This window comes from Silurus meridionalis, chromosome 24 (genome assembly GCF_014805685.1).
Source record: "Silurus meridionalis isolate SWU-2019-XX chromosome 24, ASM1480568v1, whole genome shotgun sequence".
Lineage (NCBI taxonomy): Eukaryota > Metazoa > Chordata > Actinopteri > Siluriformes > Siluridae > Silurus > Silurus meridionalis.
This window is the reverse complement of record NC_060907.1, coordinates 13720974-13745268: the sequence shown is the minus strand read 5'-3', so window position 1 is coordinate 13745268 and position 24295 is coordinate 13720974. Positions and strand designations below refer to the sequence as shown.

Genomic DNA, 24295 nt, shown 5'->3' with positions numbered 1-24295 from the left:
AGGCAAACTGGAAAATTGTTCTGTGATCAGAAGACCTGAAGACATTTCCCAACTTTTTTGGAATTGGGGTTGTACACAAGGAGGAAATGAATATACATAAATATGTGGTAAATGAAGACAGAATCAATCCACAACACAAACACTCAAGGTGCAGTGGTAATACTGTACATGCACACAGTCTGGAAATGACCAACTTTCAAAAGAATAAATGATCTTTTAAAATGAGCATGAACAATTTATAGCACAATTTTAAAGCCGCTCTGAAACGTAATATTTTCTCCAACCTCTCCATCTGTATCTCTCCTCATCTTTCTCCAGCCCATCTCTCTCAAAAATCCTAAAAAAAAAGGTTCCCCCTCACTCTTTCCTCCTGCGTGCCTGATAATAAAGCCTTCACTTTTCTGCAGTCTGCTTATGAAGTTTGTTAATGATTACAACATACAGCATTTTAAAAACTCAAGGAGTTAGTCAGCAGGAAAGAACGGCAGAAACGGTAAGCTAGCTTCCTGTTCAGTTGTAAACCCCCTATCAGATGTACATCTAGTCCAATTTTATCACATTTTCTTCAGAAATCTTCAGGAATGGAATTAAATTATATTAACAAAGGAAATATTTTCAATATTAACCAGGTTCGCATGAGACCATGCAGTAATTTTAACAATAACGCAATAACACAGCCGCTGAAGCGCTGATCAATTAGCCTTCAACACCAACATGAGCAAAAACAAGCAAAACTCCCCTCCCATTGCAGCAGGTCCTGACAAATTCCAAATCATTTGTCATGAGCCACTATTATGCACAGACCCGAGGATGAAATGCTGTCATATTGTGCAATTCATACGCAATTCGTGTATTTAACAGATAGACTTTATCTAATGTGAAAGGGCAAACACACGGCTTGTGAAAATCTGAGCTTAACAGCTGAAGCATTTTTTATTTTATTTTTATTTATTTATTTTTTTTATCTCCAACCCAAATCCTAATCCTGTTTACCACTGCTACAGCACTCGAGTGCTTCTTTTCTTTTTTTTTCTTCAGTTATGCAGGTTTGATGGAACCTTTTTTTGCTGCATCCTTAAACCTCAAAAAAGTTTTTCAGCTCCTTATACTTTCTATTGATTATGACTGAATGACTACACATTATTTAGCAACTACTTTAAAACAAGAATGATATACGTGAGTCTGGCCTTAGTCTTAGCTTAAGAACTCCAGCAAAACCATGAGAGGTTCTGATACGTGTTGTGCAATTTTCTGGCCAAAATCCTTATTAGAGTAAAAGTTGCTGATCTTTAGATTTTTAGTAATCGAGTTAGTGGCACGTGAATGAGACGTTAGCAGGATTTTGCCCACAGGTTGCAACACAATGTCAATCATATAGTGTCTTGTCACATTTAGTGACAAAATGGTACAGATAAGAAACCAGCAAAACATTTACTAGCAACAACAGCTACCTTTCAATCATTAACCAATAGCATGTATTTCATCAATATAAATAATACATCACTATATCAAAAAAATGTGTATTATGTTACATAATAAAGTATAGATGCTGCAGTAAAATGAATTGAGACAAAGTTGACCACTTTCATAAGATACCCAGTAAATTACTTACCATGATGCAGGAAGGATGTTAAGATCATATAATTAATTGATCAATAATCAAACTATATAGAAAAAAATGAATCCTTTTACTAGTGGCAGTAGAAGTATAATCTTCTGATATACAGAAATATTACACAGATATGCAGTGAAGAGCGTATTAGTTACATGGGCAGGAAAGTAGAACTTTATTTCAAACCTGTATCCGAAGAAATGACAAAGAAGATTGATTTTAGTGACTTATTTTATTATTTATTTATTTTTGCATCTGCCAATAAGATTGCTCGGAGAGAAAACCGAATCTAATACACCGAATGACCGACACGCACGCACAGCCCAGGAAAATCATCCAAGAGCACGCAAACCAGCAGAAGCCAAAAGTCAGACAATGACCAAAAACCATACAATAGCACACTGGAATTTTGCTTCACTTCTTCTTCTTACATATTCTCTCTCTCTCTCTTTCTCTCTCTCTCTCTCTCTAACACACACACACACATACAACTCAGTCTATCGAGTTTCAAAGAAAATTTCGCTGCTCCCACCTTTCCCTTCCAACATGATAGAGATTAAAGATTGATTGTCGACTGCTTGAGCTTTTTCAGATCCACTCAAAGCCGAATAAAGAGGACTGGTTCTTTTCATCCTTACCTTTAATCATAACCAGCACACTCCCTAGCAGGAAACACGCTCCAATAACAACTCTTTTCCTTTTCGGAGTGGATTTTCATTTGATTATTAAACACTACGACAAAGCAATAAAAAAAAAAAAAAAAAAAAAAACTACGTGGTCATGGATTGTTTCAGTAAATGAAAGGTTTGCAAATTAGAAACTGTTGTTGGAAACACAAGCTTGGGGTAACTTTATTTTTTCACCATTTGGTCTTGCCTAAAGCAGCCATTGCTAGAAAATCTGTGAACACTGCACTTTCGGTTTCAGTGGGAATTACATTTATGGTTGTAATAGTGCCATGCTTTTTACAGCCAGTCATTGTGTATGACTGAACCTTCACTTGACTTTTTTTTTCTTCTTCTTCAAAATAACATCTACCTTCCTAGCCTTTTGGTATCTGGATGCAATTCTCTAAAAATGTAGATTAGATTTCACAACCTCCTCCCTCAGGACACCCCATGAATCACACTACAGCAACCTTCGTTTCTCTGTGCAGGGGATTAGGACTACACTGAAAACCTTTTAGCTGTGTAATTCAGCGACAGCTGTAAACATGTTACACTGCTAGCTCTGCTGAATCTTCTAGCATGTTCGATAAACAGAAGCACTGCTAACCCAAGCTGAACGAAACAAAACCACTATCTATGCTTCTCTAAACCACGCTGCACACTGCTGCACACTTTTAGGGGTTTTTATTGTTTTGTTTTGTGGCTTAGCACATTCTCTTTTTCTTTATAGCAATAAAGTGATAAAAACTGACACAGTATGGGATTGTATGAGACATTTCTTCTCAAAAATAAAAAAAAAGGACAATATTAGGGATTTTGTTTGGTTTGCTATGGTTCTTTATATGCAAATCTCCATAATTAATAAATGTTGTACCCTGATGCCTGCGATATTTTTAGACCAGCTTATCATATTGTAAAAAATCCCTAGTAACATGACAGGAAATATAACAACATTTGTAGTTTGAAAATAGCTAGTTTTTTTGTATCCAACTAGCTACTGTATACAATAACACAAATTGTAATATAATGTATACTTTGACAACTTTGCTTACTGATGAACTGATAAACCGAACTGATGAAAATATAACAATGCTGTCTGAGACATGACTTGTGTAAGCTAAGTTATTTGAACTTTACTAGAACCTACAGTGCTCACGGTAGTGGAATAACAATCCAACCTTATGTTAAAGAATGAGCTATTGCCGATGATGGATTTGCCTACGGTTGGGTTTAGTACTCATAATGTTAGGATGTAGATGCTAGCAAACACAATGGAAGCTAATTTTGTCGATTAGCAAAACATGTTTGATTTCTCTACTTTTCAATTTTGGTTATTTTTCATTTGCTTACTAAGAGACCCCAATATTGAAATCCCACTTGTGTACCAGTAAGCTAACTTACAAGAAGTTAGCTAGCTAGCTAGCAAACTTAACAACATTTGGTAGTGTTAGGCATGTGTAGAGTGTTTAATTGCTTAGTCATGTTTACTTAAATTTGTATTTACGACAAAACAGAACAGTTTTACAGAATAGTTTTATTTGTCATTTTCAAATCCTATCAAAAAGGGTGTGATAGCTTTCTTTTTCTTTTCTTTTTTTTTTATGTACTACATTACAAGGAATTGAATTCTTGGTAATTAGTTTGCTTTAAATGTTTTATTGAACCTGAATGAAGTCCATTTCCAAAAGTGATTATAAGTCTGTAGAAACAGACTAAGCTGGAAATTTTCAAACAGTTATATTAGCAAAGATGCTAGCAATAAAATTGAGATGAGCAAAAGTAAGCAATTTTATAGTGAATGGCCGAAAGGGAAAAAGATGCCTCAAGTGTTTTTCTTTTCCAGCAAGAAGCCATGTACATATACCTTGGACAAACTTTTACTTCCACATACCATCACATGGATTCAATCAGGTGCCTCAGTATGCCAGATATGAGATATGATCTCGTAAAATGCTGAACATACTTTCAAAATATTGCAAAATAGCAACTCTACGTTATAAAGTACGTAAAGTTGTGGTTTTGAATTACAACTCATTTTCAGTGATATTAACCAAAGGTATGTAGTGTGTGAATCAGACCTCTATTTGATGATAAACCATGCACATGGCTGAAATCTAAGCTGTACTCCCAAGTGCTACATTAAGCCACCCACATGTTTGCATAAATCTTTGTGTGAGAACCAGAGAGCTCGATTATGCTCCAGGCAAAACAATAAAGTGGAGAGTGTTGGCACGGTAAAGATAAGGATACAGCCTGGCATTGCACTGCAGATCAACAGAATGTTGATAATGTTACGCTGCCGTTTCTGTACACTATAAAATCTCCATGACTGAACTGGAATGTGTAACCCGTTTGTCACACTGTAAACTTTTTTTTGTGCGGGCAAAAGGGCAGCTTTTTTGTATGGGTGGGTCCATTCCCATGTGTTGTTTTTCTGCTCTGTTCCTTCATTATTAAGCCAAACCGAATTCTCCCACATGTGGCTGTCTATTGTGCTGCTCCATTTTCCAAATACTAGATCTGATGGGAGTTACAGATGAGCAAGCTGTATCTGTAATCATTACTTTCTAAAATGGCAGGTTATTGAATCAGTCTTACAGACCTCTGGTATCCTTCCCGTGATCTCAGGAACGCACAGGAATCTCAGAAGGCACTATGCACTATGCTATGCTCTACTGTCTATAGATAATGTGTAAGTTCATAACATTATTTATATGGCATATTTTGCAGACACCCTTATTTAGTGCAACTTACAATTATCTCATTTATACATTAAATTTAAGAGCATTCTCAAGGGCCCATCATGGTGTAGCTCAAAACCCCGATGACACCTGGATCAGACAGAAAACCATAAATCGGATGGGTTTATTATTTAATCAGACTAGTTGCTTACTATTAGATAATGTTTTGCCCATTGCCATTCTTAATTGGATTGATCGGATTTCTAGTTCTCAGACCAAGAAATAGGCAAATTTGAGAGCTTCTTATTGTCCATACAATTAGACTATTCTTAATGTGTAACCTCAGCACACTAAAAAAAAAAAAAAGCAAGATTCAACAATACTGCACAAATCTAAACGCATGCAATACAATTCAAACTGATTTGCATCCATTCGATAAAACCAAGGATGAAAGGTGGGGCAGTGTGTAGCACACAGTAACATAGTCCCTGATATAAGTTTAAGTTTAAGTTATGTTCTCACTTTGTCTGTCTGGGTTTCCTCAAGTCAAGAGTCAAGTCAAGAGGCTTTTATTGTCATTTCTACTATACACAATGGTACACAGTAAAAAGGAGACAACGTTCCTCCGGAACCCTGGTGCTTCACTAAACAACAGAGCTACAACACAACACAAGCTACGTAAAGTGCATCGAGTGCAACATAGTGCAAACAGTGCAGACAAAAAAAACAGTACAGACAGACAGTGCAGACAGACAACACAAGACAACACAAGACAAGACACAAAACCAGAGATAGCGCCGACCAGTAAACCTACTGTATACTTCGATTATACAGTACTGTGCTTCCATCTTTAAGGAAAGAAAAAACTTTGGTCAAGAAACTGGATGTGCTAAATTGCTCCTAGAAGGTAATGTTAATAGCATCCCATCCATGTTAGCAAATCCCAATGTACAAACCCAAAATCCCCCTTATACATTAAGTCTATGTTGACACTAATACGTTTTTGTTTGAAAACTCAGACGCCGTTTTCTGCTTTTGGAACACGCTGTCCAACGTGGATACATTTGAAAAACAGCGTTTTCGTGTTGTGGCGTGGAACTTGAAAATGGAAACATTCGAAAAGGATGGCGCATTTTGTGTCACAAAACGTCTTATGCACAGTACAGGGACATGCTCATGCGCAGTACAGGACATAAGTGTTTTCAGGCGTTTCATTGTAAATGAGCAACTTTTGGGAAACGATTGATAACAAAAGTGTGCATGTGGATCGTTTTAGCCGGAAAAACGCTGTTTTCTATTTGATCCGGATTAGTGTAGACGTCGCCTAAGGTCAAAGACGGTCAGGTGTTCTAAGTTTGCATATTAATTTGGGATAAGGTAAAAAAAGTTCAAGACTGTTACTTTGCCACTTTTACAGTAGGTGTTAAAACTTTGTAAACTGAATTTGATCTTGATTTAGTGTATATGCAGTCATACATGAATGCACGAGCTGACCAAAAGGAACCATAACATTATGCCTTATCCTGATGCAAGATGATGTTAGGAGACATTGTGATGGGACAGAACCCTATTCATTACTTTGTAGCGTCTGCAAACTGTCACCAAATCCCATCCTGTCATTTGTTGACCTAAAAGATTAAAGTGCTGAGCTCCAGTGCAATTTGCCCCTATTTTCTCAGACAAAAGCCCCTCCAAATCAAACTTCCTGAAATTCAGACGCAATCACCAAACGTGAACTTTGCCTCGTAAGAATTCCTGTAGAAAAGAAGGAGTCAAAGGAAGAACTTCATGTCTCTCCAAAGAATTGTTTGGTCAGAGTTTTTAGTTTCAGAGCCAACGTGAGCACTCGGATAGGATGTCATGGAGCCTTCACAGACCAGCATGAAGGCAAATAGTTGTTGTATTAATTGATGTGTTCTCAGAGCATTAAGTGTCATAAACGGTTTAGTTAGGCCAACAGGCAATTTCTGCTCACGGAAGATATTTCAATAACCAAAACTCGCAGTAAAGAGCTGCATTCCTGTGGTAATCCCACAGTACCCATGGAAGCAATCGAAGGCGTTTGCAGTGCAGGACTAAATGTAAGAGATGTGCTTTAATCAATGTGCATATAGTGCAGGTGAAACCAACATCAACAATATTACAGGAGAATATTCCAAGTCCAACAACTGATCTCTGTAATCTTTTCAGAGCACAATGTGTACTGTGTAAAAAACTCATTTAATTTATAAACTTTAGAATTTAGAAGTGACCCAATTATAACTACTAAATAATTCGCTATAGTCACTGATGGTTCAGCTAATATTAAATAATATATTGTTTTAAACGTTTCAAAGGACTCTACATGTATTAAGTAAATCTCTTACACAGCAGTGGTACATACAAGAAGCGAGTTTACACTGACGCATTTATTTCCAAAAGAACAACTATTTAACGCTGCATGATCAGAGCATCATTGAACCTTATCCTATACCAGAATATCAGAGCTCAGGTTAAAGAAAGGGAATGTCAGTCAGTAGAATTGTTAAAGCAGACACTAAGAGACATTAGCATGCTTCATGGTCTGGTGGACCGTCTTAGCCTGGAGACAACTGTGATTGGGGAAGCATAGGTAGACACGAGACTAACCCCCGAACCCATCTTGCATTATCTGTTGACCTGAGCCTGACCAACCCTATTGACGTGTGTGGCTTAAAAAGCTGTGAAAACAAGTGACAAGATGTTTAACAGATGAATGCAGGACACTTCACACTGTCAAAACCTCAGAATGATTTCTATCGTTTTTATCGTGGATCAAGAATAGTTCTCTCCGACACTTGAGGATTCTCGGACACTGTTCCTTTGCATCTTTTTATGCGAACTTGTGCAAATCCAACTTTAAAATTGAAAGCTGCTCCAGATTCAGAACTTCAGTTGCATTATCACCAAGTGTAGCCGCCTTTTTTATGATAACTGATTGACATCTATTTATGTTTTGCATCAATAATCCCTGAAGAATACAACCTGCATTTAAAATGCATTTAAATGAAATTAACATGTTAACATACAGTACAGACCAAAAGTTTGGACACACCGTCTCATTCAAAGAGTTTTCTTTATTTTCATGACTATGAAAATTGTAGATTCACACTGAAGGCATCAAAACTATGAATTAACACATGTGGAATTATATATGGAATTATATACATAACAAAAAAGTGTGAAACAACTTAAAAACGTCATATTCTAGGTTCTTCAAAGTAGCCACCTTTTGCTTTGATTACTGCTTTGCACACTCTTGGCATTCTCTTGATGAGCTTCAAGAGGTAGTCACCTGAAATGGTCTTCCAACAGTTTTGAAGGAGTTCCCCGAGAGATGCTTGGCACTTGTTGGCCCTTTTGCCTTTACTCTGCGGTCCAGCTCACCCCTAAACCATCTCGATTGGGTTCAGGTCCGGTGACTGTGGAGGCCAGGTCATCTGGCGCAGCACCCCATCACTTTCCTTCTTGGTCAAATAGCCCTTGATGCCTTCAGTGTGACTCTACAATTTTCATAGTCATGAAAATAAAGAAGACTCTTTGAATGAGAAGGTGTGTCCAAACTTTTGGTCTGTACTGTATGTTAATCTATACAGCTATTTTTTTTTTCCTGATAAGTAGTGTATTGGGATTATAGAAGTATTGAACCCTCAACCAAACCCATCGGATTCTGGTGCGAACAGCCTCTCTCTGAAAACACATAATAATTAGTGGAATTACTGGGAAGTCCACCAGTTTTTAATTAAACGGTCACATGACCTCAATCCGATTTTGTAGAAAACCCCAAAAACCTTTCACTACAAAAACATCTCTGGGACTGAATTAGGAGAATAGTGTTAATCAGGGATGTGTTACTAAAAAAAGTCCATGATTTGAAACTCCAATAATACGCCATTAATCCTTTATTAAAACTTAAAACAATGAGGCACAATATTGATTAAAGGGCTAGAGGAAGCTGTCCACCAAAAAAAGTAACCAGGTAAGAAACATTATTTAGAGAAGCAACCATATAGCCAAGGATAATTCAGAAGGTCAGAGACCCAGGGGAGCAGATACATATGCAACTGCTTATTGGTTCTTTTATTGGATTAGTGTCACAATAAAAAAAAAAGATCTAAATAATATATTATTAGTAGATATTAAACTAAAAGTCTAACCAAAACCAGACACTTCAGCAGTCCTCCTTCAGTCAAACACAGATGTTCTGTGGTTGAAATGCTCTCAGCAGCAGCGTTATAATTAATGCTTCTTGCTGCCACTCCAATATGCTGCCTACAAATGTGCCAGTCCCTAGGACACACACAGACGTGTTCACACTGCCAACGGGTGCTCGATGATACACACACGTATGCAGGCCATCAATAAGTCATCGATACGCAAGCCTGCTTGTGGAACAATTGCTGGGCATCCTGGCACAAATCCAGCTGCTAAGTGGTAAGGCTGTTTTGTGTCATGTAATGCTGACCTACTTAAAATGACAATGTTGTGCTACAGAGGATTTTTTTCTGTATACAATTTGACTTAGCAAAGAAAAAAAAAAAAAAAAAGGTGTGATACAAGGAAGAAGGAAAAAAAAAAAAGAAACGACAGTATTTGATCTACATGGTCAATACTGGGATGTGGTTTAACTTGACGCATTTACCATTTATCATTAACCAAAACAACTATTTGCAAAAGTTGCGTTAAGCAGAACGTGCATTCTTTCTATATCCATTGGACTGTTCGTGTACATTCAACTGCAAATCGAATTTCCATATATGGTTACATTTCGAATAACTTTTTACACTTTGCAGCTCGAGGTGTGCACGTGATGGCAAAACATCCTGTTATATGATAAAACATGAGGCACGGCCGTATGGTTTTTGACCCCTGATGGAGTTGGTATTTGACCTCTTGACCCCCCCCAGGACAATTGGCTTTTTATGTAAAATTGAAAAAAATCCACAGAGCGGCGTAATAAAAAACACTTCTTAAAGGTTACGCATTGTAAATACGCAGGCGGTTTAATCTCGATGCTGGTATTTGAATAACGAAGTCTGTCTTTGCTTGTTAAAATATTTACAGAGAAGTCTATAAAAGTGCACGGCACGTACGTTTTACAGATGTGCTAAGAGCTGGTCGACGTTAAACAGCTCTCAGCGGCACTACGGCTCGACGGCAGACAGACAGCAGTGGACACTTAGGTGTGACTGTAATGCATTGTACCTAATAGGACGTTTGCTGATGTTTATCAATTTGAATGTTCTACTGATTTTCAGGATGCCAGAAAAAAAAACAGGAGATGGTATCTGATTAAATGTTGGATGTATTGGACAACAACTAAACACACTGTTCACCAATACAAATTTTTTGTGTGTGTGCGTTTATAATGCAATTATGTTCTTTAAAATGAATGTGGTATCACTGATATGACATTTATGCATTGAAAACTCTATACATTTTAATGAAGTTGTAATTTGTAACATTTTTACATTTACAGCATCCAGAGTGACTTTGACAATGATCTCATTTAGCGAGTCGAGGTTCAGAAACAGCTGGGATTTGAACTCGAAAACTCCTGAGCACAAGTACATCTTAATGAATCTTACTGAATACTGCTGTGTATTGTACAAAAGTCCTTACTTGTACTAAACTAACAAGTAACTGCAAATTGTCTTGTATAAATCTACTTTAAAAAATAAGTACCAACAGATGGAAACAAAATCGTGTCAACACTCTTGGCCTAAAAACTCGATTCTGATTCCCGATGAAACGCTGAGCTGATCAAATCCAAACTTCTCCAAACTCATCTTGAATAGGCCGAGCGAGTTTTGCTCGGAAAGATCTCTCTCGGGGTTCAACTAATCTTAGGATCGGAGCCACGACTGTTTCTACCTTGCGATTGGGATCACAATTACAATAAAAGGTGCCACTCATTGGAGTGTTTGGACTTTCCAAATGCTAGACGTGATACAATTAGGGCTAATGTTCCGAAGTGCTTTCATACCTTATTACGATGAACGGCAAGCTCATTAGGGTGTAAGGCAATTACGCGTAAGTGCGAGCGGTTTAAAATGTTACCTCAGCCAGACATTAGTGTTACTCTTATTCGGAATCACGCACATCTCAGCGCCTAACAAGGTAACATTCTTTCTGGCTCGGGCCGGCCTGTTTGCAAAATAAGCGAGAGAGAAAAGTAAACACCCCCAGGGAGCGCAAGTCTTAAAGGTTGTAAAGGCACGTGCTGCGATGCAACAGAAGACATTTGCAAACAAAAGGGATCCTAATTGAGAAAGAGAAGGAATTCGTGGCTTGCTGTTGCCTGCAGATCCTTTGATTGAGGTGACACATTGCTGAGGAGCATGTTTGAACACAAAAGACAGACATACAGTACAATGCAGTCCAATTTTGGTTACAAAATCTTCACATGATAATAGAACATGCAGACAGTATGGATTGTCCTAATTTCTCATTCTTTGCTAATGCTAATACCTGTCGATTTACAGCTTTTAGTAGGTAATATAAGTATAAAAATACACACGTGATACGAGACAAAGGATGGGCAAGCATGGGCCAAAAATCTGAGACATCCCAGTGACAGAGTGTCATTTGGTGGACATTTGGCAGTGTTTCCACAATGGTTTCATCTTGGCCTTCGTCTTCTCTTCTAAAGCATTGTGCGTGTAAATCCTAAGCAAATGTGAAACACCAGCAGATAAAGCGGACGCTAATCCGTTGAGATATTAAAGTTGAAGTCGATGGTATGCCTGGAACGTCACTGCAAAGAAAAACCCTGAATGCAAGATGAATTCGAAGTTTATGCTCCAGCACGCACTGACTTACTACCCCCTTCTGATTATTTGCCTTCTATGAATCCTTCTGTAACGATAAGTTGGAATCCAGGGTATTTGCACAGCCTGATGCCAGAAAACTGACAAAAAGCAAGTATTTCGTTTACACAAGCCCAAGCTTATGTGAATATAATCCCCTGATCAGAGAGAACTCCTGATGTCATGCTCTAAAGCTTAAGTGTAACACCTGAAGGCACAGTCGGAATGCCTCTACAGTTCAGACCTTTTGCGCAGGAACGATTCCATTCATCAGTCATTCAACATTCATTTATTCATCTTCGGTAGCGGCTTTATTTTACATTGCGGGGAATCCTGAGACTACACTTTGGATACAATGTCCACTGTACAACACCAACCTCAAGCTCACATGTTCATGCAATTATTTACACTTAAGCACAATTTGAAGTAGCTAATCAACAAGTAGCATGTATTTAGAAGTTTGGAAGAAAACCTAGGAATCAGACAACATGAAAAGACCATGCAAACTTTGTAGATTTGAACTCCGCCCACATTCGCCAAGCAATATTTTGTTAATAAACATATTGTTATAAAAATGCAATCAACTGCACAGTTCTGAGCTCTAAACTTTCGTTGCAGCTTGGGGTGAATGTAAAAAGTTTATTACCCACAATCCATTCACATAGTGGTTGATTGTGATATACTGTATATATTGCTCAATGGAGTGAGAGATCATTGTTAGCCGTTTTTACACTTCTGCATTCTAATTAGTCCTATTTCTACACAGTCCTATACATCTAAAATACCATTCAGTTACATTTGATTTGTTATGGTCATTACAATAGTACCATCATTAAGTCTGTTCAGGTACCTAAGCACACTGTGACCCTGCCTTTCACAATATATCCGATACAGGCTTATATGAAAGCATAGGGGATACACTGCTAGGACAAGTCTCAGCGTTTGTAACAGAAAATGTACTTCAGTATATCAGTAACAGACCAGAAACTAAAATTGCACTACAGGAAGCTGTTTGAGGTTGAGCTTTTGTATTTCCTGGAATTAAAATAGGTTATGTTTTTGTCAATAGATACTTACACAGAAACACACAACTATTTTAAAGACTGTACACAAGGGTTAGAACATGATGCATCGTAATATTACAAAAACAGATCAACAACTACAACACTATTTAGTCAATTTATGCACAGCAATGGCAATGCAACTTCTTGTGTAAGTGGTTACTATAGAAACCTATTTAATAGAAACCTAATGATATAGAACAAACATCTGGAACAGAGAGGATTAAGGGCCTTGCTCAAGAGCGGCAGCTTGGCATTACTTGGGCTTAGAACCCCAACCTTCCAATCAATAACCCAAATATAAAAACATATAAAACTGCTGCTTGAGCTACTGTCTGGACTGCTCTAGATAATCAAAGAAAGCGCTACTTTCCAACCATTTAGAGCGAACTGTGGCTGAAGGTTGTGCAACTGTTTATTTTTGAGAATGTAATATCATGGCTAAAAGGCAGAACAAGACCTTATAGAGTGTGAAGAGAAACAAGTTATGAAATTGTTTTGAGTACAGAAAAGAGGTTTGGGATTCGCCGCATTCGTTCAGCATGAGACACCAGCTTGCAAAATGTTCCACAGTGAGACAAAGAGGGGTGAAAGTATACAAAATGTTCCGATTCCTCATCCCACAACTAGCAAGGTTCTTCTGTAGCTGACCTGCACTGTCTTCCCTTTTCTATCACTCCCTAACCCTTTTTTGAGTTTTGAAGGACTTTAAAACAGGACAAGGATATTCAAGGAATGTAGGAAATAAATGAAAAGCCTTGAGTGCTGAAAAAAGTGCCAGAAAAGCGTTTCATAAAATCGGAGTTGGGATCTTCTTAAAGTTTCTTTGATTTTCACAGTAGATATTGTCAGCTGGTAATTAGTCGAAAGAGTTTAACTCTATATTTACAACACCATTCCCGAACCAATTTATTTTAATTTACATTTCCTTTCATTTGATTCATATTAACTCATATACTTTCAGCTTCTACCTTTAAACCTTGTGTGTGCTTCCAAAGAAACATCTCATTTCCAAGTTTGAGGACGTCGAGGAGCATCGAGAACAACCTCCCAGCCTTCATCTCATAGTTAATAAATGTATTGCCAAAAAAAACGAACACGCATAAATTACAAATAATACTATAGTATCCTAACAAGTACTCCACAGAGCCTAGTTGTTCTTTCAAACAGCTTTTTTCCAAACCTATGAATCTTTAATTATCCTTCAAAACCCCTGAGAACCCTTTGGGTGCAATATTCAAAGCTTAAAAAAAAAGAAAGATGAAAAAATGCATGTTTCTGGTTCACCGTTGACACCCTTCATTAACACCACTTTAGGACAATTGCTAGTGTGTTTGCTGACTTGCTTCAGAACTGCCGTAATAATGGCAAATGATCAAAACAATCCAAAACAATGTTGTCAAGGACTTTGTTGACTCCAGCTTTCCAAGCGCATACCGCTATGTTCTGTATCTCTTCAATAGCAGCACTGACAGGGCAGTTGCCTAACATCAACTTGTTATTATATTAAGCTAGATCTAAACGTGGGAGAAAAAAAGAAAACTCTGGATCCACTGCAATTACAATTCCACTCTTTCTTTCATGAGTGATTGGAGTGCTTTTGATGTGTTATCTCATCTTTTAGGCCATACTATCAGGTTTTTATCTCCTTTGTGGTTGGTGTTGGACTGAAATAGTGGTGTCCCAGGCCAGACCAGGTGCCAGAGATAATGGTTCCCATTACAAAAAAAAAACCTCCTCTGGAATGGACGTTATGTTCAGCAAACAGCTCTAACAGCTCCCAAACACGTAACACACACACTTAGTGTACACACACCAGCTTGTATGTTCAAACACACACTATTTATTTGTAACATACTTTCCATTCTGTTTCCTCCAAACAGACTTTAAATCGGTTCACCAAAACCGACAGAAAGACGCAAAATGTTTTTCAGCAACAACATCTAGATAGGAGATCATAACAATCTTTATAAACATACTTGGATATGGTTTGTGGGTTATCAATTTGATGTTGAATGTGATTTTAATATGTTGACTCATGCTAGCATTTTGAACACTTTATCAGGTATAATTAACCTTCCCTTATAAAACACAGACAAGTGTCTGTCTCGGAGTCTGAATTCAGAATTAACACTGAATTCAAAATAACACTGGAGGGATTCCTGTATGCTTTAACCAGCCATACTAATACTATATTCCACTTTAAAACATTAAATACAAGATCATATGCTAAGTATATTCAAAACAGCATGTTGCATTTGTTTGATGTGGTAAAGGAAATACCGCCATGGATATTCAAATGGTCACTGAGAGACATGATTGTTCATTGTACAACAAAGCATCAAAAAGTTATGTCCAGATACAAAACTGTATATTGAAAATGTTTATTTTTCATTCAAAGCATAATTCAGAATCCTTTTAATGCAGGAATTCTGCAGATGTGGTTTCTACAACTTTGTCATTTTAAAGGTTAAAGGTGTTTATTTTTTATTTTTTTTCCAATTGAAAGAAATGTAAATTTTTCTTCAGGTTTTTAAGAAGGACCACGACTTGGTTTTTCTAGGTTCAGGATTTGTTGTGGATTTAAAATACCAGAACTGTCACCAATGGCCACCAATATCTGTACTAAGCAATTTAATACTACAGATATGATCAATATTCTCTACTTAACATTGATTTTGGTTGGCACGTTTAACCAAAACAACTTACAATAAAGAAAGTTCAAGGGATTATTTAGCATTGTCTATAACTACTAAGCCACCAATTTTTGTGATGCTTGAAGTCAATGTTTTTAACATTTTGATGCCATTAAATGCACAATTATTAATTTTCCAGGGAATTATTCATTACCCTGAATCTGAAACACAAAATTTTCATACACAGCTCTGAAGACAAGCAAGAGTAGATGCTACTACACACTTGACTTACATGACACCAGTGGTCCCCTACCCCCGGGACGGGGACTAGCACCGGTCCGTGGGCCAATTGGCACCAGGCCGCACAGAAAGAATACATAACTTACATTTTTTGCATTTTATTTATTATCTGATTCTGAACGATGTTTTATTTTGGAAAATTACCGGATTCTCTCCGCCACGTCTGTCTATGACTCACTCTTGATGCATGTCAAGATGCCTCGGTCACATGTCTTACCCACATCCACTACCTTCTTAAAGAAGCTGCTCCGGCTGGTAACATAATACATTACCGCTAAATTCAAACCCTCAATAAATTAAAAAACAATCACAGCGGATTCATGTTTATTATTATACTTAAAAAGTATAATAATATACTTTTTCGTATCTCGAAATATACGTATTTCGTATACCGGTCGTATCATTTTATTTTTGTTGTATTTATCCGCCACACCTTAAAGGCCGGTCCCTGAAAATATTGTCTGACATTAAACTGGTCTGTGGTGCAAAAAACGTTGGAGACCACTGTTCTACACTGTAAAGGCTGAGCCTGAACTTACACATCTTTACATTAGCAGTGTAACAACTTGCTCATCGAAAAGTAACCAAGGATGACAAACATCATTCTGTCTTCCAGTTTATCTAGTTTTCACACTGTTTCTCCAGAAAATGAAATACGTATACCAGATATGCCTTTAGAATATAAACAAAGCAATGAATGGAAAAACTATTTGAGACATTTGACCTTGTTGTCACCTGGACCCCGATTGTCTCAAGTCAAAAGTCCAAACAGTTCATCTGTCGGTTAGTATTATTTTTTTGAATAAATCCAATGCACATTCAACCACTCGTTCTTTAGATATCTTGCGAATGAGAAACTCGGACAGACCTTCTGCTTCATTTATGATTCATCCGTTTGTGGGAATAAATGCTGGTGAATTTGCTGTTTTATCACTGACACCTTGTGCTAGGCTTAGCAAGGATCTCCAGAAACCACAAGACCTCCACCATTCAGTTAGTGAAGGCTTAAAAAATATTCTGGGTCTGTTTATAGTAAATATTGAGCCATCGATAATAGGTAATAGAACATGTAAAACTTTCTTTCGGCTTCTCCCATCAGGGGTCACCACAGTGGATGTTTTGATTTGGCACATGTTTTTACGCTGAATGCCGCGATGAGAGCGCCACATCCTAACCACTAGACCACCCGGGGACCTAGGTAATAGGACATGTACGGAACAGTATTTCCTATGAGATGCTACTGTATGTCATAAAGGGACATTTCAAAACATATCTCTTGTAGTTCTACCTCATCTGTGAGCTAAGGACCCATGATGACAGACGACAGATACCAGGGCTATTTTAGGTTGAACAAAATCAAGCTTCAATGCTTCAATGCTCAAAGCATCAATGCTTTGTCATATACCTGTAGAGAAAAGTGGCACCTATTTCTTCATTGGCAAACTATGGCTTTGCCAGCTCAAACAGAACTGTGTCCCAGATCATCTGATCTGTAAAAGACCTTAGAGGGTTAAATGAAAGAATGTGAACCACTGATGAGAAATGGAAGATGGATAATTCCTGTGACTGAGTAGATTTTGATGTCAGTCTGTCTTTCAAATATGTGTTTTAGGGTCTGAAATAGCAAATGCCTACAAGCTGGCTAGTCTTCACATGTAGTAGAATATTTTACAAAGCATAAAATATCTAAAGACATTAAGATACATAGCCCACTAGTAATGCAAACCTTTAAATTTCCTTTTTCAATCTGTCCACTTTGACACATTTCTTTTAGGATTCACATGACTACCTTTTAGCACAAAAGACATTGTGGTAGAAATTTCTAAAAGGTTTTCATATATCATTTAATATTTTACATTACATTACAGAAGAAAACCAGAACCTGTTAGGGATTGAAATTTTTCCTGTGCTTATAACAATTTTCTTGATCTGTTCCATATTGGATTCAGATTATACCCTGCTGCATCATCTATAAAAGCTTAAGTGAGTTATTGGTTACTGTAGGAAAAAAAAAATAATTCAACAGTGCTGTTGAATTAAGTTGATTACTGGCACACACTGGCACTGGCACATGCCTTGAGTGTGTGAGATTAGAAAGGAGAAACAGAAACTATATGAATTGATGACTGATAAAAAGCCCAAAAACCTTGTATTGTATGAGGAAGTCTGGTGTGTCAGAAAAGTATGTGAGAGTGGTGCAGGACATGTATGAGGACAGTGTGACAGCAGTGAAGTGTGCAGTAGGAACAACAGACTGGTTCAAGGTGGAGGTTGGACTGTATCAAGGATCGGCTCTGAGCCCTTTCCTGTTTGCAGTAATGATGGACAGGTTGACGGACGAGGTCAGACAGGATTCTTCATGGACAATGATGTTTGCGGATGTTATTGTGATTTGTGGTGAGAGTAGTGAGCAGGTTGAGAAGAGAATAAAGAGGTGAAGGTATGCGCTGGAGAGAAGGGGAATGAAAGTCAGTATGAGTAAGACAGAGTACATGTGTGTGAATGAGAGGGAGGGCAGTGGAGTGGTGCGAATGCAGGGAGAAGAGGTGGTAAAGGTGGAGGAGTTCAGGTACCTGGGGTCAACAATGCAAAGTAATAGAGATCGTGTTAGAGAAGTAAAGAAAAAAGTGCAGGCAGGTGGAGTGGGTGGAGAAGAGTGATAGCAGGAGTGATTTGTGATAGAAGGGTATCTGCAAGAGTGAAAGGGGAAGTTTATAGGACTGTGGTGAGACCTGCGATGTTGGTTTAGAGACAGTGGCATTGAGTAAAAGACAGGAGGTGGAGCTGGAGGTAGCAGAGCTGAAGATGTTAAGTTTTCATTGGGAGTGATGACGATGGACAGGATTAGAAATTAGTTTATTAGAGGGACAGTGCATGTAGGACGTTTTAGAGACAAGGTGAGAGAGGCATGTGGTACATCGGTAAAAGAATGCTGAGGATGAAGCCACTAGGAAAAAGAAAAAGAGGGAGGTTTATTGATGTTCTTCACCTCCCTGACAAAATAAACCCTCATGCTGTCAGTAATAATATTTGCAATATATGGCTACTTCATCTTTACACAGCAATGTTTACCTCAGGTATAACAGTGACTCTGCCCAAGGCACCGAAAACTGAACAAACAGAGCAAAAAAATCTCAGGGTTTCATCACAGTGTTCAATTCGCTCATATGGTGTTCACTAGGGTCCAGCTGGACTTTTACAAACATGGTATGTGTAAAAGAGCCACTCCAGGGACTTCTAATCTTGTTGTCAAATCACAGGTCAGGTCGATCACAGAACGTTTTAGTAGCTGATGGGGAGAATTAAGCAAGCAATAAAGGCTGTTTCATGAAATGTTGGTAATGTGGCCAAAAGAAAGAAAGAAAGAAAAGGCAAAAAGAAAATCTGTGCTGAAGGACTCATTTATTCAGCTTTCCTGTTTATATTGGTAGCAGAAAGTTGTCACAATTGCATCATGGTTATTTTCTGTAAAATGCAAAACTGCGATATATATATTGATATATAATTTTGTGAAAAGCCTATTTTGTGACAATTAAGTTAAAAAAACAATCCAAATAAAGGAAAATGAAGGAAATATGTTCACAAATCTGTGCACCTGTGTACACTTCACTCATCACATGATGTAAACTTGTCAACTTTAAACCACCTGCTTTAATTGTACAAGGTGCAGTAAGGTGGCAGTGGTGAAACAGAAAAGAAAGACACGGCCAAGTTTTCTGTTTTCTTTAAAAACAACAAAAAAAAAGAATTGATATAATGCAGAGCATTCATCGACTGTTTTCATTAACAAGATATTTCAATAACTTGAGGTTGAGTATTTGTAGGATTTATATGGAATTATCAGTGTAAGCAGCACGATATTAGATTTTGAAAGCGATCCAGCCGGGGAGGAGGTCACAGCATGGTCAAACGTCTCATACTGTTATTCTTCAAGAGCTTTAGTAGATTTCTGAGGGTATTTTTCTGCCACTCAAATTTTTAGGTAAGAAGAGAGATTGGACTCAGCAGTGAGGGAATCCCCGTCGCCCATATGTTTTATTTGTTTAATGATAGTAGTATGGCTAAAAATAATAATGACTGCAAAACACTGCAGAAAGAACATTACTCATAATCTTACATTCCAGTGCTCATGTTAGTTCTCACTCTCTGGTGTTTTGTATTGTTTTAAAGATTATAATCACACTCTTGATATCACCCAAATGAGGATGGGTTCCCCTTTCGAGTCTGGTTCCTCTCAAGGTTTCTTCCTTATAACTTTTAAGGGTTTTTTTTCCTTGCCACAGTTGCCATGGCTGCTCATCAGGGATAAATACACATCGTTCACCTTCACTCTTAAACTTCTGTAAAGCTGCTTTGAGACAATGTCTGTTGTGAAAAGTGCTCTAGAAAAACTTGACTTGACTTCATAACCCTATGGCATTCCATGGTCAATATGATGTAAAAAAAATAATAATAATAATAATTCAGTAAAAGATGAAAAATCAAACAAAAATATCCATTCTTTTTCCAACACAGGGTTCACGGGGGAACTCTGTGACAAAACCGCACACAAAAATTCTGGATACAATGCCACTCGGCCTACAATGCATATCTTTGAACTGCGGGAGGAAACATTCTCAAAGGGAAAACATGCTAACTCAGAGAATACAGGGCAAAGGCAGAACTCAAACCCGCAACCGCAGAGGTGCGAGGCAAATGTGCTAACCACTAAGTTACTGAGAAATGGGGAAAAAAACAAAGTAATGTCTACTCACTTCAAATCATCTTTCTACATATGCACATCTACTGTATATGTATAAAACAGACATCCAGAAACATTTTGCAAGGGTTTCCAGGTTACCGTCAAAGCTATAGCACACAGAAAAAATAAAGCATGGTGGTGTAATTTTTCCAGTGGTGCTGCAGTGGACCCAGGCATACGTTAGGCAGTACTGACATTATATGACATAATGGCATATAATAGTAGTATTATATGGCCTATAAATGCAGTAGGTAGTACTGCAGTACTGACATTGTATGACCATAATGAAAGACATGCTCATATCTATGATGTTACGTGCAAAGTATGACGTTATTTAAATCCTTTCTCAGTAAGTCAACTCTAATCAGAATTCCAGCTCTCCTGCTTTATACTGCATGTTTTTTCCCCCTACGGATATGATCAGACTCTCTTGGAAGCCAATCATAAAGACATCTTACACCTAGCAATGCAGACCAACAGCATAGACACTGACAGTGGACACTGTTAAATAAGCACAACAAAGCTGCTGTATCTGATTCCCTTATACCGGCGCCACACCTACTAGCATGCCACTACCTTATCAGAGGCAGCGAAAGAATGCCCTAGAATCTGGATGAAGAATCAGATGCTACAAATATAAAGCTCTGAGAACCATGTTGAGACATATTTCTCAAACTCGGACACACTATCCAGATAGTGCTGGATACACTGGAAGGATCACAACTATTTTATTTGCCACAGTGTTTAGACCCCACATGAAGTTCAGGAGTCACGACAGTTTATAACAAATATACACAACAACAAACCAAACACACCTGAAACTGGTGTCGTCTAGTGTGAACATGTGCAACCCACTTTTAGTTTGTTGACATTATTCGTGCATATTCAACCAATACTACATGTATTACTAAGACTACACATGTCAAGCCGTAATACTGCACTTTATAGCAAAACTGTGATGAAATGCAACTTAAACTTCCTTCTTTATTTTTATTTTTTTACACTTGAGAAGCTTTAAATCTACACTTGATCACATATTAGGATCAAGTGCAACTTGAACTTTTTTTTTTTTTAGGAAAAAGTGGTAGATATTATTTGGTGCCAACTCAAATATAAAACATTGTCTGTATTTTCACGTGTTTTTTCACTCCAGAAGTTGTGTGACATACCAGAAACCTATTTCCTCCCAGGAAACGCGTGTCATAGTGCAGCACCACAGCACACTCTTTGCTTGAAAAGCGCGCGCGCCCCACTTCGACAATGCACCTAACTGTCCATAAAATATGCTTTATTATTATTAATATTATATCACGTTTTAAAAGTATCAATAGAGGCATATTTAGGTATGTCAATTGGGAGCTTTAAAGTGGGAAAACATAGAACACGAGCTCTTTTGAAGGACCGAATGAGAGTTTGTTCCGGTTAAAAGGCACGTAACGCACGCGCGAGTTGCGAGGACACGCGCGTGCCGAGTGCATTGGCCAGACAGCAATAGAGAAATACTCACGAGATACGAGATGCGCCGGTCGACAAAAACCGAGTCCCCCATGTCTGAAAATCCACATAGAAGAGTCGAGGAAGAAAAATAAAACAATAAATGAAAAAATATATAGTAATGATAATAAGAATAAATCAGTTGCAGAAAACTCCGGTGTAGATAAGAGAAGACGATGGAGGATTTGGCATCAGTTGCAGATGGAAACAAAAATATATAAACGAGCTTCTAATAAACGCTCAGGTGCGTCAAAGCCTGGAAACGCGCACGTCAAGGAACCGACTGAGTGCAGAAGCGAGGTTGGAGTCGCTCATCCATTGTGGTTTTATTTCAATTTCCAAAAAAAAAAATGGGGGAAAAAAGATACAGCGATGCTCTGTTTCTGTTTTGCGACCTGTATTGAGTCTTGTGCTTGAGCTGAAGTTCCTCAGATGCACAGCTGAAGTTCCTCAGATGCAGAGGAAGCACTATAGGCGGAGCTCATTACACAAGGGAGTCAAGGAAACATTCTCTCTCTCTCTCTCTCTCTCTCTCTCTCTCTCTCTCACACACACACACACACACACACACACACACACACAAACACAGTTAAACCTGATGTTGAGCTGGTAAGGTTTTTCCATTCCATACAAAAGAAAACGTAATAACTATCCTTTTTCTAATCCTAGGGTTCCTCTCCATCCAATTCAATAGGAACGCTTGCTCTACAAATATGACAGAGGTATAATCCATAAGATCATGCAGATACATGTCAAGAGCTTGGGGTTACACTCGGTGTAAAGAAAAGGTGTGATCTCATGGATTTTCACGAAGAACTGTGTCTAACGTTGGTGAAAAAAAAAAACACTGATTGGTCAATAGTTCTGTGGGCTGGAACTCCAATGAATGATCCAACAACTTATATAATTGCTCGTTACAAACATGGTGAGCAGAAACACGTCTCAGAGCAAGGCTATCATGGACAATCCGAAAAATCTCTTCATCTCATAAAATCTAACTCTTAATTAATAAGACATGGTATAGAACATTCTGAAATGAAACATCTATTGAACAACACAAGGCTCTCCATTCAGCGTTAGCATGTTTTAATCCCAGTGCCTAAACCTGTAGCCTAAAATACAGCTCGCTAACAATACAGTCCCGAAAAGGTTCCTCACATTCTTAATCCAAATGTAGCATCATATTTAACCAATAAAATATATGAGGCTAGATTAAGAACGAAGGATGAAAAAACTTAAAGCCCTGGGACACACACCGAACTGACGGTCGGCAATGTCGGGGGGGGTTTGAGCGTCGGTCGGCTATAGTTTTTCCGGTGTGTTCCCTGGTGTTATAGTGGTTAGGATCCGACGCTCTCACTGCTGCGGTCCGGCTTCGATCCTGGTCAGGGATCCAACCCCAGCCATTAGGGTTGCACAAGCCAGTGCACTCTTAGTGCCGGTCCCAAGCCCGGATAAATGGGGAGGGTTGCGTTAGGAAGGGCATCCAGCGTAAAAACGTGCCAAAATAGAACATGCGTATAATCCGCTGTGGCGACCCCTGATGGGAGAAGCCGAAAGAAAGTCTCACACCGCTGGCTGTAGTCAGACGGCGTCGACTGGCTATTCAGCTTAGCGAATGCGCAAAGAAATCTGAACTTACAACATTCATTTTTGCCACTTGTCTTTGCGACTAAACAGACGTTTGTATATTCACAGTACGTACACGCACGGTTTGTTGCGTCATATGCGCCCGCCTAATAATCGTCCCAGTCCTAGTTTGGGTGAGTCGGTGCCCTTTACAGCCTCCGATTTCTGCTCACGTCTGACCCAAGTGGAAGCTTGATGAGGGCTGTTGTAGAACTATCCACCTCAGGATCCAATGTTTTGTGCATTCTGAGATTCCCACAGTGGAAAATCGTGCTTACGGGATGCTCCTATTGTATTCTCTCACCTCTGATGTTTCTCGTCGACAAGGCCTGCAGACCCCTCACACACAAGACATGTTCCTTTTTTTCCGAGACACGTTCTGTGCAACCTTCGTTGTGTGTGAAATTTCCGGGAGATCAAAAGTTTCTGAAATACTCTCGTCTGGTACCAGCATCCATGCCATGATCTACTTTCAATCTGATGGTTGATGTGAACGTAAACTGAAGCTTTTTTTATCTGCGCGGTTTTATGCGCTGACTCATCTTGTAAACTCGGAATTTTATCACAAAATAAATAAAACGCCAATAAAAAAAAAGGTCACATGTTGTATATAAACATGAATATGCAAGTCTTCCATGGTGGATTT

General features: G+C 38.3%; 1 protein-coding gene across 3 annotated transcripts in view; it reads right to left on the bottom strand.

The window, feature by feature from the left end:
- Positions 1-24295, bottom strand: part of LOC124377886 (rho GTPase-activating protein 6) — a 146435-nt gene that overhangs the window by 45381 nt on the left and 76759 nt on the right. Inside the window, exon 1 of one of the 3 annotated variants that reach the window (XM_046837235.1) lies at positions 22034-22512. The exons of the other annotated variants lie outside the window; for them this stretch is intronic. Coding sequence (XP_046693191.1) covers positions 22034-22075 — 42 coding nt within the window. The 5' untranslated portion in view covers positions 22076-22512. Of the gene's footprint in view, positions 1-22033; positions 22513-24295 lie in introns of those variants that run through there. 3 annotated transcript variants of the gene reach the window in all.